General features: G+C 42.5%; 1 protein-coding gene across 8 annotated transcripts; it reads left to right on the top strand.

Moving 5' to 3' along the window:
- The first annotated feature begins 9,602 nt into the window (after positions 1 to 9,602).
- Positions 9,603 to 13,528, top strand: LOC147458286 (uncharacterized). 8 transcript variants are annotated; one of them, XM_086512956.1, is made up of 8 exons: positions 9,603 to 10,083; positions 10,848 to 11,331; positions 11,437 to 11,541; positions 11,649 to 11,804; positions 11,896 to 11,961; positions 12,054 to 12,119; positions 12,204 to 12,272; positions 12,813 to 13,528. In XM_086512956.1, exons 2-8 carry the CDS (start codon positions 10,879 to 10,881, stop codon positions 13,143 to 13,145), a joined length of 1,248 nt encoding a protein of 415 aa, XP_086369082.1. In that variant the 5' UTR covers positions 9,603 to 10,083; positions 10,848 to 10,878; the 3' UTR covers positions 13,146 to 13,528. The 8 variants fall into 8 exon arrangements, with proteins under 8 accessions (XP_086369082.1, XP_086369079.1, XP_086369078.1 ...); XM_086512953.1 differs by having other exon boundaries at positions 10,692 to 11,331; XM_086512952.1 differs by having other exon boundaries at positions 10,613 to 11,331.
- The last annotated feature ends 4,648 nt before the right edge of the window (positions 13,529 to 18,176 follow it).

The following is an 18,176-nucleotide window of genomic DNA, read 5'->3' as shown; positions in this document are numbered from 1 at the left end:
GAGGACAAAGTGTGCAGATGTAAGAAGGCTTTGTATGGGTTGAAGTAATCTCCTCGTGCTTGGTATGAGAAGCTGACACTCATTTGGTTAAATGAGGCTTTCGTAACAGTCCAACAGAAAGCACATTGTATGTAAAGCGTGAAGATGATGTACTTCTCATTGTGGTTCTTTATGTCGATGATTTGATGTTCACTGGACCAAATGAGAGACATATTGTTGAATTTAAGACTGATTTGAATGCTACTTTCAAGATGAAAGATTTGGGGCTGTTGCATCATTGCTTGGGCATACAGTTTAAGCAGTGTGATGGTGGTATTGCTTTGTGTCAGAAAAGTTACATAGAGACCTTGCTATGTAAGTTTGGACTTGAGGATTGCAAACCTATTGCCACTCCCATGGAAACAGGTTTGAAGTTGAGTCTACATGATGCTGGCGATCTTGCTGATATCACTCTTTACCAAACTATTGTTGGATGCCTCATTTGTGTATGCAACACGAGGTCGGATATTCAGTTTGGAGTCTCACAGGTCAGCAGATTTATGCATAGCCCAGGGTCTAAGCATTGGCAGGCTGTCAAGAGGATTTTCCGCTACCTTAGTGGCACTTTACATCTTGGCTTGTTTTATCCCAAGGGGGGATCATTGCTGCCAGACTTACATGCTTTTTCGGACTCAGATTGGGCTGATTGTTTTGACACGCGAGTGTCCACAAGTGGTTTTTGTTTCATGCTTGGCAATTCATGTATATCATGGTTGAGCAAGAAGCAACCTACTGTGGCAACTTCGAGTTGTGAGGCTGAGTACAGGGCAGTTTTCACAGCTACGGTTGAGTGTGTATGGCTTAGACGCCTTATGGCTGATTTGGGTGTTGGAGAGGACACTGCCAACACTATCTACACTGATAGTCAAAGTGCATTGGCAGTTGCGAGGAACCCAGTTTTTCATGCTCGCACAAAGCACATTGAGGTGCATTACCACTATGTCAGGGAGAGGCTCTCAGCAGGAGAGATCAGCTTGGCTTATGTGCCAACACAGGAAAACCTTGCAGATCTTTTCACAAAGGCATTGTCTCGTGAGAAGATTGAAGCTTTCCGCAAAGCTTTGGGCTTACTCCCCTTTGTGGACTGATCATGTTCTCAGGGCATGGCACTTCCCTTTACTCATGTGCCAACTCTCGTTCACTGCATCACTCCAGGGGGGATTTGTAACCATATACATGTGGTAGTGATGTGTGTGAACACACTAGGACCGCCGGGGCATTTTTTCCCTCTTTAGGAGGTTTTTTCCCCCGAGCATTGTATATACGCCCAACACTCTAGGGCTATCTATCTTTCCATTGCACACTAAAGTAATACACTCTCTATTGTGTGCCCTTAGCTTCCTTCGTCTTCTCCAAGCTGCGTGTGTTTCTCTGTAACCCTAATTCCAACAATGAGGTTCTAGAATGCATAGAGAAACAATTAATTGTTGGAATTAGGGTTGCAGAGAAACACACACAGCTTGGAGAAGACGAAGGAAGCTCAAGGCACACAATAGAGAGTGTGTTACTTAGTGCGCAATGGAAAGATAGATAGCCCTAGAGTGATGGGCGTATATACAATGCACGGGGGAAAAAACCTCCTAAAGAGGGAAAAAATGCCCCGGCGGTCCTAGTGTGTTCACACACATCACTACCACATGTATATGGTAACAAATCCCCCCTGGAGTGATGCGGTGAACGAGAGCTGGCACATGAGTAAAGGGAAGGGCCATGCCCTGAGGACAGGATCAGTCCACAAAGGGGAGTAAGCCCAAAGCTTTGCGGAAAGCTTCAAGCTTCTCACGAGACAATGCCTTTGTGAAAAGATCTGCAAGGTTGTCCTGTGTTGGCACATAAGCCAAGCTGATCTCTCCTGCTGAGAGCCTCTCCCTGACATAGTGGTAATGCACCTCAATGTGCTTTGTGCGAGCATGAAAAACTGGGTTCCTCGCAACTGCCAATGCGCTCTGACTGTCAGTGTAGATAGTGTTGGCAGTGTCCTGTCCAACACCCAAGTCAGCCATAAGGCGTCTAAGCCATACACACTCAACCGTAGCTGTGAAGACTGCCCTGTACTCAGCCTCACAACTCGAAGTGGCCACAGTAGGTTGCTTCTTGCTCAACCATGATATACATGAACTGCCAAGCATGAAACAAAAACCACTTGTGGACACTCGCGTGTCAAAACAACCAGCCCAATCTGAGTCCGAAAAAGCATGTAAGTCTGGCGGCAATGATGAACACTCGCGTGTCAAAACAACCAGCCCAATCTGAGTCCGAAAAAGCATGTAAGTCTGGTGGCAATGATGATCCCCCCTTGGGATAAAACAAGCCAAGATGTAAAGTGCCACTAAGGTAGCGGAAAATCCTCTTGACAGCCTGCCAATGCTTAGACCCTGGGCTATGCATAAATCTGCTGACCTGCGAGACTGCAAACTGAATATCTGGCCTCGTGTTGCATACATAAATGAGGCAGCCAACAACAGTTTGGTAAAGAGTGACATCAGCAGGATCGCCAGCATCATGTAGACTCAACTTCAAACCTGTTTCCATGGGAGTGGCAATAGGTTTGCAATCCTCAAGTCCAAACTTACATAGCAATGTCTCTATGTAACTTTTCTGACACAAGGCAATACCACCATCACACTGCTTAAACTGTATACCCAAGTAATGATGCAACAGCCCCAAATCTTTCATCTTGAAAGTAGCATTCAAATCAGCCTTAAATTCAGCAATATGTCTCTCATTTGGTCCAGTGATCAGCAAATCATCAACATAAAGAACCACAATGAGAAATACATCATCCTCACGCTTTACATACAATGTGCTTTCTGTTGGACTATTACGAAAGCCTCGTTTAACCAAATGAGTGTCAGCTTTCTCATACCAAGCACGAGGAGATTGCTTCAACCCATACAAAGCCTTCTTACATTTGCACACTTTGTCCTCTTGTCCTTTTATGACAAAACCGCGAGGCTGCGTTACATAAACTTCCTCAAATATGTCACCATTCAAGAAAGCAGTAACAATGTCTGATTGATGTACATCCCAACCAAAATGAGCTGCCAATGCACATAGAAAACGCACAGTAGTCATACGACAAGTGGGAGCAAAAGTCTCTTCATAATCTATGCCTTTTTGTTGTGCATAACCCTTTGCAACAAGTCGAGCCTTATGGCGATCGATCTCACCATCCGGCTTGCGTTTCAACTTGTAAACCCACTTCGTACCAATGGCCTTTTTGCCAGGAGGCAAATCACATAAAGTCCATGTGTCATTCTCTATAAGTGCATCATATTCTGATTTCATGGCAGCAATCCAATTTTCTGAATTCTGTGCTTCATCAAAAGACAGAGGCTCCTCAACATCATGTAAACTAGACACAGCCAAAGCATAACAATCTGATGCATAAGATGCATGGCGAGAGCCTGAACGAGTACGACTAGATAAAGGTGCATCCAATTTACTGTCACGCAAAGTGTGCACCAGCCATTTTGGCATACCTCTAGCCTGCTCATTTTCAGCCCTTTCCTCATCAAGTACATCATGTACATCTGCATCAGTAATAGGCTGTTCTAAAACATTTTCAGAAACCCCCATAGGCTGTACATTTGCCTCATTGGAACTTACATTCGTATTTCCACCACTGAAAAGAGGCAACAAAGTGTCATAAATGTCCTGTGAGCTTACATTACTGTCTCTAGTACATGACAGCAAGGGTTGAACAGAATCTTCCACAAACACTACATCCTGTGAAACCAAAATACGTTTTGTTTGCGGATGATACAACCTGTAACCTTTGCTTTTAGCACTATAACCAACAAAAATACATTTGACAGCCTTATCATCCAATTTTCTGCGCTGCACTTGTGGCACCAAAGCATATGCAAAACAGCCAAAAACACGCATGTGCTCAATAGAAGGTTTTCTATCATGCCATGCTTCATATGGAGTAATAGACTGCAAAGCTTTCGTAGGACACCTGTTAAGTACATAAGTGGCACACATGATGGCCTCAAGCCAAAAAGAATGCGGCAAAGCTTGACTTTTGACCATACATCGTGCCATTTCCGTTAGTGACCTGTTTTTCCTCTCAGCAACACCATTTTGCTGAGGTGTATAAGGCACTGTACATTGGTGTTTTATCCCACGACTAGCCAGAAATGCATTAAATTCATGAGACATATACTCCCCCCCTCGATCGGAACGGAGGGTGCCCATAGTACATTTTGAGACATTTTCAGCCATAGCCAAAAATTGTTTGAAGCACATAAAAACTTCGGACTTCGCTTTAAGCGGAAATACCCACGCATGCCTGGAGTAATCATCAATGAAAGTCACGAAGTACAGGTAATTGCCCAAGGACGGAGTTTGCATGGGCCCACAAACGTCACTATGCACAAGCTGCAACCTGCATGTCGCCCTAACTGAACCATCCTTTGGAAACTTAGAACGCTGCATTTTACCCAGAATACAGCCTTCACAAACATGTTTGATAGGTGCTTCAAGAGGCGGCAAAGAAGCAACCATATCAGATTTCTGCAAACGCAGCAAACTGGCAAAATTCAGATGACCAAAACGTGCATGCCAAAGTTTTGCATCTGAAATAGCCCTTGAATCTGCAACAGCATTTGCAAAATTTTGTCCACACTTGTCATACAAAGTGAGCTTATACAGCCCACGGCACAAAAGCCCAGATGCAACAATTTCATCACCAAAACTGAGATCATGAACTGTACATCTGTCATCCACAAATTTGACTACAAGTCCAAGTCTAGCAAGTGCGGATACAGACAATAGATTCTTCTTGATCCCAGGTACATAAAGTGCATCAACAAGTGTGAAGGAACTGCCATTAGCAGCAGTGAGCACAATCTTTCCAACTCCCTGAACTGGATAAGAGGCGTTGTTGGCACAAGTGACTGAATTCCCATGAGGGACGGACTCGAGAGAGGTAAACAATTCACGATGTGAGGTAATGTGCTTTGTAGCACCACTGTCGAAATACCACACATGTGAATCTGCAGCAACTGACAAGCATGCATCATGGACAGCAGGATTGTAAGTGCACTCTGCGCTAAAAGCCCATTCTGCATCAACATCAGCATCACAATCTCCTTTCACAGAAGACTCAACAATGGCTGCATTTGTAGTGGAACCAGCATTTGCAGTGGAACCACCCTCTTTCTTCTTAGCCTCTTTGGCCTTCAACTTAGGACACGACTTGATCAAGTGATCATTGGCTTTACAATAATGGCAACGCATCTTCTTTTTGCCCTTATCACCAGAATTGCCAGACGAAGTGCTGCCAGTAGAAGCATTAGGAACAGAATTTTTGCCACTCGCAGCAGAACCATAAGAAGTGGCTGCATTACTGTTACCACCCTTTCTTTGAGAAGCAATAAAAGCCTGTTCAACTGCACGCTGCCTAGTCCTGTTTTTCCTAGAAAGTGACTCTTGCAACAGCAATGTGCATAATGCATCAAACTTGACAACTTCAGGATTTCCTTGGGTCATCAGTCTCCAAGTACTAGCAAAAGTCTGGTAGGAATCTGGTAAGGCATCAAGAACAGTCTGCACAAGGGAACTGTCAGAAATGACTTCACCTGCAGAAATGAGTTGCTCATTGATATCCTTGACACTAGCAAGGAAAGTGTCCATATCATCTTCCTCATGCATAATCTTCGACTCTAGCTCTTTACGCAGCAAAGCAATTTTAGCCTCATTGCGGCTTGCATAAAGACTTGCTAGAATATCCCAAGCCTGTTTTGCAGATTTTGCTGAACGGATGTGAGGAATAATGGTGCGCTTCACAGACAACGCAATCAATGCATGAGCCTGCGCATCCTTAACATCCCAACGAGCTTGTTCTGCTGTAGGCAAAACAACTCTAACAGCTGCAATCCTTGCAGCAAGACCTGCAACATCCTCAACATCGCCTACATCTTCAGAACCAGGACGTACATCAATGCCCTGCACAATGTTCCAGACACCTTTTGACACAAGAACCTGTTGCATCATATAAGCCCACATAGGGTAGTTGTCCCCATCCAACCTGTCCTCAGCAACAAACATCTTGAACACATCTGTGTTGTTGTTGTCAGCCATGGTAAATGCTGCACCTGATGTGAAAACTGCCCGAAAATAGGAGAAATGGAGCGGGAACAACTTGTGCTATATAGCACAAACCGTAGAAGACTATAAGGCACCTGTTATGCAGAAAACGGCACTGACAGAAAATCTGCACAAAATGACGAAATAGCCTGTGCAGTACTGCCTGTAGTGGAAACGGAGGCCGAAATGAGCCCAAATCAAAATTCTGAGCAGACCAAGCTCTTCGAGTTTTCCCAAAATATTTGTCGACCTGCGAACGCTTGCCAAAGCTCACTGAAATCGGAGAAAGTGAGCAGGCGTGTGCTGGAGCAGCTGGCGACTAAGCCCGGGAGGACGTGACCTGCTCTGATACCAATTGTTGGAATTAGGGTTGCAGAGAAACACACACAGCTTGGAGAAGACGAAGGAAGCTCAAGGCACACAATAGAGAGTGTGTTACTTAGTGCGCAATGGAAAGATAGATAGCCCTAGAGTGATGGGCGTATATACAATGCACGGGGGAAAAAACCTCCTAAAGAGGGAAAAAATGCCTCGGCGGTCCTAGTGTGTTCACACACATCACTACCACATGTATATGGTAACATTAATAGCTCAAAGTCTTTAAAAATGTGAATTTCTAAGCTTTGTAAGTGACTTTCAATCGAAAATGATAAATACTTATTTCTATATTTGTACTTTAATTGTCATGGATGAAGTTTGTGCACTTTTTATTATAAATAACAATTAATAGATTATATAAATCTATTTTTTGCATTAAGGGCTAAGTAAAAGGTTTCTTTTAAACTCTCTCTCTCTCTCTCTCTCTCTCTCTCTCTCTCTCTCTCTCTGTGTCTTTGCTAGAGATGTTATGACTTTTTACATTTTTAAAATATATTTTTAACTCTTATGACCCCTCGATAGGGCACCCACATTGTGGGATGAATTTATGTAGAACTTCTAAAGCAATGCATACCTAAGAACTTTGTTCCAATTTACAAAATTGAAAGAAAAAGAACTTTCTATTTAAAAATAGAAATCCCAAAATGTCAAAGGCTCTCTCTCTCTCTCTCTCTCTCTCTCTCTCTCTCTCTCTCTCTCTCTCTGGGTTGAGGTCATCGATGTCGCTCTCTCTCTCTACATGCTGAGCAATTTTGTTGTATCTGCCTCTGTGACACCCTGTTGGGTGAGTAGTTGTTGAGTCTGATGCAAGCTTATGACCTCCTAACGTTGACTTATTAAAATGCCACAACGTAGCATTTTTGTAAACATACTAATCTGTATCACTAACCTCATTGCTTGTAGTGTGATTACAAGGCAGACTTTTTACAATAGTCACTTATTTGCCTTTTGAAGGCCCCTATGAATACTTCACCTTGTTATACGATGTTTGGCATCATTGAGGGTCTCTCAAGCCCTGCGTGCAATGAAGCAAGGATAGCATCAAGGGAATTGTTAGCGAGAGCTAGCCTAGTGGCAAGAGCATGGAGGGTTTCCACTCCTCTCACGAAGAGATAAATGATTGTCACTTCATGCAACGGGCTAAGAGGGGGTTTCCCGCCAAGCAATGCATACAAAAATCACCTCTTATGCAACCAAATTTTTTGAATTTGCTCGCCAACCATATTTCATTCACAAATGCAAAAGGGGGGGGGGGGGGGGGGGGGGGGGGGGGGGGGGGGGGCATGTGAAGGCTCTTTACGTGGGGGGACACCAGTCCTCCTTTGGGGGGGGCGGCTTTTTATTGGCCCCCTTACCCTGATAGCTTAAAGTCTTTAAAAATGTGAATTTCTAAGCTTTGTAAGCGACTTTTAAATTGAAAATGATAATTACTTATTTTTATATTTTGCACTTTCATTGTTATGGATAAGTTTGTGCACTTTTTATTATAAATAACATTAATAGATTAAATTTTATAAGTCTATTCTTTACATTAAGGACTAAGTAAAAGGTTTCTTTTAAACACACTCTCTCTCTCTCTCTCTCTCTCTTTCTCTCTTTGCTAGAGATGTTATGAGCATTTACATTTTTAAAATAGGTTTTTAACTCTTATGACCCCTCAAGAGGGCACCAACATTTTGGGATGAATTTATGTAGAACTTCTAAAGCAATGCATAGCTAAGAACTTTGTTCGAATTTACAAAATTGAAAGAGAGAAAAAACTTTCTATTTAAAAAGAGAAAGCCTGAAAAAATTCACGGCCCCCAAAATTTCCTCTCTCCCTTTCTCTTTCTCTCACTCTATCTCAGTAGAAGGGAGTGTCCTTCTTTGTCTCCGTGTAAAAGGCTCTCTCTCTCTCTCTACTTGCTGAGCAATTTTGTTGTATCTGCCTCTGTGACACCCTGCTGGGTGAGTAGTTGTTGAGTCTGATGCAAGCTTATGACCTCCTAACGTTGACTTATTAAAATGCCACAACGTAGCATTATTGTAAACATACTAACTTGTATTACTAACCTCATCCCTTGTAGTATGATTACAAGGCAGACTTTTTACAATAGTCACTTGTTTGCCTTTTGAAGGCCCCTATGAATACTTCACCTTGTTATACGATGTTTGGCATCATTGAGGGTCTCTCAAGCCCTGCGTGCAATGAAGCAGGGATAGCATCAAGGGAATTGTTAGCAGAGCATGGAGGGTTTCCACTCCTCTCAGGAAGAGATAAATGATTGTCACTTTGTGCAGCGGGCTAAGAGAGGGTTTCCCGCCAAGCAATGCATACAAAAATCAGCTCTTATGCAACCAAATTTTTTGAATTTGCTCGCCGACCATATTTCATTCACAAACGCGAAAGGGGGGGGGGGGGGGGGGGGGGGGGGGCATGTGAAGGCTCCACGTCATCCACAGTTACCACTCGGTTTGAAAAGGGGCTGCTGCTGCTGCTTGCTGGTGTTGTTGGAAAGAATAAAAGAAGGGCGTTACAAAACTTACAAAGGGAAAAGGGCGGAGGTCGCTTTTGAGGACGAGAATGATGCTTTTGAAGTTTTGAGAAGTGGAGAGAGAGAGAGAGAGAGAGAGAGAGAGGGTGTGCACTGTGTACGTGTGTATAGAGAGAGAAGAGAACGCTTATGTGTGTGTGGCAGTGTGCACTGTGTGGAGAGAGAGAGAGAGAGAGAGAGAGAAATTCTCTCTCTCTCACAGAAGCAGAGCAGCATAGAAGGGACTACCTACTCTGAAAAGGTCGGAAGAAAGAGATTGAGGAATATATTTTATTCTCTTCTGAGAGAGAGTGAGTCTCTTTCCCACTCTCTCTAGGCCTATCTGACTACTTTCTCTGCGTTCTGTGCAGTTGAGGCAAGAGGATTTACTGCAACGGAGATTCCACACACCAATAGTAACCCCCCCCCCCCCCCCCCCCCCCCCCCCCCCCCCCCCCCCCCCCCCCCCCCCCCCCCCCCCCCCCCCCCCCCCCCCCCCCCCCCCCCCCTGGCTCCTTCAAGGCGCAAGCTCTAATGATTTGGTAGGAGCAAAGTTCAAACCCCCCGAAGCCCACGCTTTGCACACAAAAACATTCCCCTCTCTCTCTCTCTCTCTCTCTCTCTCTCTCTCTCATAGTCTCTCTCATAGCCTCTGTGGAGTCTGCATGCAAGCCGGCTGTTTGGCGCCTTCCCTGCACCCAAACCCTGCCTTTGGTCTTTTGCTGTCTTTGATTTTATTGTTGCTTTCTTGGGGTTGTTTTTTCCCCAATTCTGGGCCTGGCGCGCTAGCTAGCTGGATCGTCCTTCGCTTTTTTTTTGCTTTTTGCGTTTCTGGCACGCAGTTCATCTTGTCTCTCATGAGAGTCACTCAAGTGAAGTCTAGTACACTTCAGCTTGGAAACGCAGCGTGGCGCTGGCACCTGCTCTGCTGGGCTTGGGGATGAGGATCTTTTTGCTCTTGGATTTGTAGCAGCAGCAGCTGTAGCTGCTCCCCTGTTCCTTCGTCTCTTCTGCCAATCGTATCAAAGTTGTACTGCACCTGTCGTTCTAGGCTACTAGGGTATTCTCTCTCTCTCTCTCTCTCTCTCTCTCTCTCTCTCTCACACACACACACACACACTCACAAGCTCACACACACACACAAGCTCACAGTAGCACACACGCACACTTCCTCCTCTCTCTCTCTCTCTCTCTCTCTCTCTCACACACACACACACACACCCCGCACGCACATAAACGCTCATGGTACGCTTCTCAATGCGCGGGGGGATTGACTGTAGAACTCAATGGTATTTCATTGGTTTAGTCTCCTTCTCTCTCACACACACACACACACAGAGAGAGAGAGAGAGAGAGAGAGAGAGAGAGAGGACTCGAAGTCTGTGAGGCACTGAATGAATGTTTACCATGGTTGCTCATATTTAAACAAAGAATTTCACAACACTAGGCTGCTTAAAACTCTACAGTAATTAATTCTCCTCAACATTGTTTTCTCGGTTACAATGCATACATTGGGATGTATTGCCTATATTGTGCATGCTGACTCTCTTCCTATTTCTAACTAAGTTGCACAGATACAACCGTGACAGTTTGCCACCATAGTCGGCCTGGCGCTGTGGGCGTTTGATCGGTTTAAAAGACATGCGCACCTAAAATTTTGATTCGCAGATGAGCACGGGCATCAGCTAGGCTAATTATTCTATTGAGCAACATTGCCTACATGTGGAACGTCATTGAGCTGCATCAGCATATATTGCCTTACATGCTTTAAACAATGGAGCATTATATGGAGCACACACTTCCATCTCCTTGGTCTGAAAACAGGTTTGCTGAAGGCAGCTCACGATTGCCGGACATGTCGGAATGCCAGAATGTGAGCAGCCCGTCGAGTAGCTACTTCCTGGCTCCGGCCAGGCAAGAATGTGCTCCCCCGAACATGCGCACTCCTTACCCTTACCAGGAGAATGCCCTTATTAACTCTTCTGTGCAACATCCTCTCATTCCAGAAACATATGGGACAACGAGGAGTGCCCCTGCCTGGAGACCCCCCACCCTCCAGGAACCTTTTCTCCCCAAGGAGAGCTTTTCGCAGCCGATGGCAGGTGTAAATTCATCTCTTTCACATAGTTTACCTCCTTTCTCTAGAAATAGTGGTAGGGACAGATCTAATTTCTCTCAAGCCTACGTCCCACAAGCTACTCCAACATGGTGCCAGTCTTACATCCATGGACCTCGGACACGTTCTACCCCGGAAGGGACCATGACTGACACAGGAACCTCAGGGGATGGAGCACATGATGAAGCTGATGTAAGTTAAACAATATGCAGCCCGCGCTGAAAAAGTTGAGTCCTGTGATACATGCTCCCCAGCTTGCACTTCTGAGTACCTTGAAAGCTTTTTTCTTTTGTGTAGGAAAAGATTGCAATCCACAATGTTCAATTTCGTGGAAGCGCCGTGGATTCCCAAGTAGGCCCTTCCCAAATGATGCAAACAGATGCTCAGCAATTGCACCAACAGGTCATTCATTCTTGCAATCGAATAAAAAGCAGTACTAGAAACTTGTTGAGGTTTTCTGAGTGAAAGAGTATGTACCATGTTTTGCTTCTTAATGTGAACTTTTTCAGATCCAAGGAGGACAGCCAGTTTTGGTTCCGTTATTTGGAACTCATACGGGTGTTGCCCAGCCTCAAGGTGCTGCAGCTGTGGTTGCCGGTACCGCTAGACCTCGTGTACGAGCCCGTCGAGGACAAGCCACGGATCCCCATAGCATTGCTGAACGGGTCTGCATGGCATAGTCCTCTACATTTTAAGTTTCTAGCAATGCACTTATTATGCATTTTGAAGGCCTTTTAACATGTTTCGCATGTACAGCTCCGGAGAGAGCGCATTGCGGAGAGGATGAAGGCCTTGCAAGAGCTTGTTCCTAATGCTAACAAAGTAAGCATTTGTCTTCTGCATGTTGTGGACATTATCCTTTGGCACTGGGTGTAGTATCTAAAGCTACTCGTGATGTAATTTGATGTGTACAGACAGACAAGGCCTCTATGCTTGACGAGATTATTGATTATGTTAAATTTTTGCAGCTGCAAGTGAAGGTGTGCATCAGCTCTCATTGTTGTTTTATGATTTCTATTTCTTGGGCACGACAACCTAATGTGTATTTGTTGTTGTTCTGGAAGGTTCTGAGTATGAGCAGGCTAGGGGGTGCAGGGGCTGTTGCACCTCTAATTGCAGATTTTTCTGCTGAGGTATGATTGCTTTTGCACATGTTTCTACTGTTCGAGTGAGGCAAATTCTTGCGGTGTTTCTGATTAAGGCATGTCTTTGTGCTTTGTAAATGGTGATGATTTTAGTTTTACTGGTGTCTATTGTCTGTCCTATCACACGTTGCAGCGATCTTGAATGTGCTATACGGTTGAAATATGGGCTTTTGAGCTCAGATGGGGAGTAACAAATATGTAAACATAGCAAGTGATTTCATCAGAAGGTTATTTAGCCCTATTTTTAATACATTTTTAACATACAGAAGGGTACGAATCAAAGGGCGACATACACAGATTGAACCAGAAAAAGTGTGCTATATTCATGAGAAATCCATAGATATGGGGTTTTAAAAATTAGGCATTGAATGCACGCGATATGGAGGGTTTACATATAGTGAACCCCCGACTCTTGAGCTTCTGAGGAGTATTGAAACACAAATTTGTGCTATATTGGCCATGTCAAGCATAACAAAATGTGTAGCAATGTAGGGCTCTAATGCACCTATGGTGGTTTATCTCTTACAGGGGCAAAATAACCATGCAGCAACTCTAAGCTCTTCTGCTTTTCAGGATGGAATGGTAGTAGCTGAACGGCAGGTTGCGAGGCTCATGGAAGAGGACATGGGGTCAGCCATGCAGTTCTTGCAGGCAAAGGGGCTATGCTTGATGCCTGTCTCCTTGGCAAGTGTCATTTCTACCAACAACTCAAGAATGGCAATGGGTGGTGGTGGACAACAAGCATTATCTGCCATGGATCAATCAAAGATGCATGCAGCTTCATCTACCAGCAGCACTTTGGCATCCGCGGCATCATCAGGATGTAACGGTGGGGAAGGAGACAGTAAAAGCAAGCAATAATAGAGGAGAGATGAGCTAATTCAACTATGTGCTCAACCTATGGTCAGATCTTTGCAAGGGGAAGAGCTTTCCACAATGTAATGTGGGTAAATACACAGTCACTTGATACCTTCCCAAGAGGGCTCGGTAAGAGAGGTCTAAGTTCTGTGGGTGCAATCCAAAGCTCTGTAGCATGAGCTTATGTCTTCTCCTTGTGCTTTTCCTCCAAAATTGGAAAGCATGGTGGATTGATTTTGAGTACACAAACACAAGAATTTAGATGTTTTGGTTCTAAGAGGCAAATTTGTTTAAATTTCTTCACTCTGTATAAAGTATTGAGCGACCCTTTGTATTGCTTTGATATGGTTTTTTCAAATGCCATACTGCCAGCATAGTAATGCCCTTGTTTGAGTCTCAAAATTATGGGAAGATATGGGATGATAGGATAGGATGGAGAAAATTTAAGCTTATCATGAAGATACATGCAAGGAGCTTTGCATGTGTAAGTTTGCGCGCACACACACACACACACACACACACACACACACACATATATATATATATATATATATATATATATATATATATTATATATATATATATATATATATATATATATATATATATATATATATATATATATATATATATATATATATATATATATATATATATATGAGAGAGAGAGAGAGAGAGAGAGAGAGAGAGAGAGAGAAGCTAGTTTAGAGACGATTTAAGGAAATTCTCATCTTCAACCCAATTCAATCTCCCATGATATTCCATGATTTTGAATCAAAATGATGTCAAACGATAGCTGATGTCAAACTCTTTTGAGTGCAAAATGTCAACCTCTCAAGGTATTCAAGTCATGAAAGAATATGGTGGATTTAATTAAACATTACCTAGTTTGGAAACTTGCCCTTTTATTGGTTCCTCTATCCTATAAAAGTTTAGGCTTCCAATGTGTCATTCTTTATCTGTGCGAAAAGATTGGTTTCTATCACTAGAAAAGTTAGATGCCTTATCTAAAGTCTAATGATGTGTTCTCTACACCTTAACGAGAAGGCATGTCATATTTTTTTGGCGTAGTCAATTGGAGCCAATAGATACAAATGAATCTTTCTTTCGCAATGAACTAACCGTTAGTGTCCAAGTAAAATGGGGTCGCAAACTAGTCAATAAATAGAATAGAAGCAACTCTCTCTACAAGCAATTGTGTCTTTAGCATGTCTAATATTGGCTATCTTAACGAGTTTACAATAAATCTTGCTATCAAAGTGAATATTGCCTATTTTGAATTGACTATATTTAAGGTGAAATTCAGAGTTTTAGGTGGGGACTACACCAAACCTAGGTTTCTTGAGGACAATTATGTCATATTGAGCCATAGTGTGCAGTTTGAAATGTACCTACTTATGTTGAGTATCAATGGATGATAACCAAAAATTGAAGTGAAGGTTAACAAGGTCGCACTCATACATAGTGGCATTGACTTGAAAAATATGGGTGCAATTGGTCCAAGATATGCCACTACCAAATAAAAATTTGAGAAGAGAATCCAATTGAAAGAAATTAACTATTTTCTCACATAGAATAATCAGATTTTGTAGGTTGTCAATACAAAAGACATTGAATCCTCCTAGTTGTGAGGGTTGCATTTGTAAGATTGTTGTGTCCTTGTTGCTCCTAATTAAACATGTACTTCAATACTTTTCTTATACATATATATTTATCTATTGCTTTCTTTGCTCTTTTCTTTCGTCAAGTTTCTACCTCTTGTAGAAAATTTCCATGTGAGCTCCTTGGTAATCCATACCCTCAAGTGAGCTTGAATTACTTGTTGAGCTAAACCTTCTTGACTACTTCCAAAACTTCCTTTTGCCTAGGCAATGCCCATAGCTCTTGTGGAAAAATGGTTGCTTTGACCATATTTCCTTTTTTGTCTTGGAACTTTGCGACAAAGATGTTGGGGTTGGTATCTTTTTTAGCTCTTTGTCAAAGATGTGAAAGGCTTTGTGTGAGATCAAGTTGAACACTTCTTATGGTACCACTTCCCACCTTTGGTGGGCTCTTGAATCTTTGCTTTAGGCAAGGAATCTTCTAAAGTAAAAGTCAATGCCATAAAACTTGTCGCAAACCAAGAGTTTGAAATCTGTTTTTTTGCTTTGATGACCATAACTTGACCATAACACAAAGTTGAGCATAACTAGAGCAATTTCAACCCAAAATTGAAGAAAAATTCCTAGTAGACTATAAATAACCCTAGGGATAAGTGTATTGATGGACAACTGCAAATGAGCTTGGGGTACATGGAGCGCGATCATTTTTTGCAAAATTCACTTTTGATGCTAGGGTTTGAATCTTCAGGATTAGTAGATCATCTGTGTAAGATCCTTTTGGATTTGGATCATTGGTTTGGATTTTAACTTAGATTTTTCAAATTTCAAAGCTTTAAGCCAAGAATTAACTTTTGGTTGGGGTTTTGGCTTCCAAACATAGAAATATCATAGGTTTGGCTTATCTTGATACTGCAGATGAAGGTTGTGTGGGAAACTTTTGCAAAGGAGTGGGAACATTGATTGAATCTAGGACTGAGACTTATATAATTCTAGTAGCTAATCTAAGACTATTGGTGAGGTTCAATAAAAATTTGAATCAAAAGAACACAAATTAAACCCAATTTTGTTTTTATGGACATAGCTTTGTATTTTTTGCACTAACACTAGTTTTTGATCAGTTTCTGTAGGTGATCTCAACTATCTTTGGTGTCGGTTCCTTTGGGCACATGGTCTCCTAGTGTAGGTGACTTCTTGATGGTGCTAGTGGTTTGATCCCACTTGCAAAATGATTCTTCTAGGTGTTGACTCTGACTTGCTGAAATCTTTTCCAACTTTGAAGCACTTTGTTAGTTAATGTTGGTGTTTTTGAGGTTTTGGAAGTTTTGGGTAGCCCTCCTGCTTCTTTATCACCGCTTGCTAAGTGTTGGGGTCCTCCTATGCTACTTTTGTCAGGGATAATGGATCACGATCCAAATTTTTTGGGAGTTTGCAACTAGGTTTGCACCATGCATTTTCTATGATACGTGGGTCATTTTGACACTAATTTCTATGCAAGTATTCACTCCATGTAATGAAAATGGCCTATTAACTTTGAGAGTAGCAAAAATTAGAGATACTACTTTTGAGAAATTACTTTGTGAGCATAGCGGGTGAACTTAATTGATGGTAGCAACATAAACATAGTATTTAGAGTTTAGAGAGAGAGAGAGAGAGAGAGAGAGAGAGAGAGAGAGAGAGAGAGAGAGAGAGAGAGAGAGAGAGAGAGAGAGTTTAGAGAACATGACAACATTTGAGGACCGGATTTATGTGGATCCGGTCCCCCCTCCAATAGGCATTTGTATTATAGTTTCTCCCATCAAGAGAGACTTGTTACAATACAATCTTTGTGTTCCTTGTGGCCTAGGTGATGCAATGAAGATGGTAAGCTTCATGCATCATGAGCATAGCATAAACTTTGTGGAAAGCATTAACTATCCTAAGCCTCAGTCCCAAGGCCTCAAGCACCTTCGAAGATGGCGAGAGCTAGCGGGGAATGAGGGTAGGAAAGAGGAGGAAGAAACATTTCATAGGAGAAAGAACTAGCTCCTCACTTATCATCACTCTTCTTGCTAGCATACATAATAGTATAGTAATGAAGATGGAGAAGATGTCAATCAACAAAAAACTTTTTGCCTTTGTTGAGAGATGGATATAGCCTCCTTAATCTTTTGAAAAGATTCTTGTAGGTCACGGCTATACTCATCGGCAAAAAAGATCTTCCCATGTACTTTAAGTAGCAAGGGACTTTTAGGTCTTCCCTCAATTATTTTGAAAGGTTCTTTTCCCGTAGAAGTATGTACAGTATTATTGTATGCATACTCTATAAGAGGTAAATACTTTGCTCATCGTGAGCGCTAATCTACTTCGGTAACATAAGTCTTTAGTAGATCAAGTATCGTTAGATTGGCTATCTCACTTTGGCCATCCATTTGTGAGTGATAGGCTGAAGAGAAATTCAATCTTGTTCCTAGATTTTCAAAGAGACCTTTCCAAAAGTTATTGGTCATTCTAGGATCTCTATCTGACACGTGGATGTTGGTAATCCATGGTGTTTGAAAATTTGAGATATGAAGAGAGTTGCCATTTGGTGTGCCTTGATTATCTTTTTGACATGAATGAAGTGTGCTTGCTTGCTAAACCTGTCAACTATTGTCTATATTCCCGTATTTCCATGGATAGACTTGGGTAATCCGAAGATAAAATCCATGGATATACTTTTCCATGATGAATTTGGGATAGGCAATGGCTGGAGTAATCCAGGTTGCTTCCCTCTATCATACTTGGTCTTTTGGCATACTACACATTTTGAAACATGCTCTTGTATATCCACTTTCAAGGCAGGCCAATAGAAGTAAGTTTCTACTCCTTGGAGAGTAGATTGAATGCCTCTATGCCCGGCATAGAGAGGAGCATGGGGTTCATACATAAATTTCTCACGAAGGGAATGGGTAACACATAGCTTATTGCCGTGGAGAAGATAACCATCCTGCAAGGTGACTAGTTCCTCTTTCTTTCCCAAAGCAAGGGCTGACATTATGTCTCTAAAGTTAGGGCCAGTAGCATACTCATCTATCATACAAGATAGATAAGTGTGAGTAGCTATCGAAACCGCATTAACTTTTGGTCGTCGTGAAAGTGCATCGGCCACTTGATTGTGCTTACCAGCAATGTGAGCAATATGGGAATTAAATTGCAAAAGAAAATTTGCCCACCTCATTTGTTTGTCGAAAAGCTTTGTTTGCGTCATGAAGTACTTTAGACTTTGATGGTCGGTTTGTAGAATAAATGGAGTCCCAAATAAACAGTGCTTCCATGTGTCTAGGGCATGTAGAACAACTAAAAGCTCCTTCTCATAAATGCCTAAGACTCGTTCATCCGTATTGAGCTTTTGGCTCTCATATGCAATGGAATGCCCTTCTTGATGCAAGACTGCTCCAAGGCAATCACCACAAGC

This window comes from Adiantum capillus-veneris, chromosome 5, assembly GCF_014529385.1.
Source record: "Adiantum capillus-veneris isolate H3 chromosome 5, ASM1452938v2, whole genome shotgun sequence".
In the NCBI taxonomy this organism is placed as follows: Eukaryota; Viridiplantae; Streptophyta; class Polypodiopsida; order Polypodiales; family Pteridaceae; genus Adiantum; species Adiantum capillus-veneris.
The sequence above is the reverse complement of the archived record's forward strand: the minus strand, read 5'-3'. Positions and strand labels throughout refer to the sequence as shown.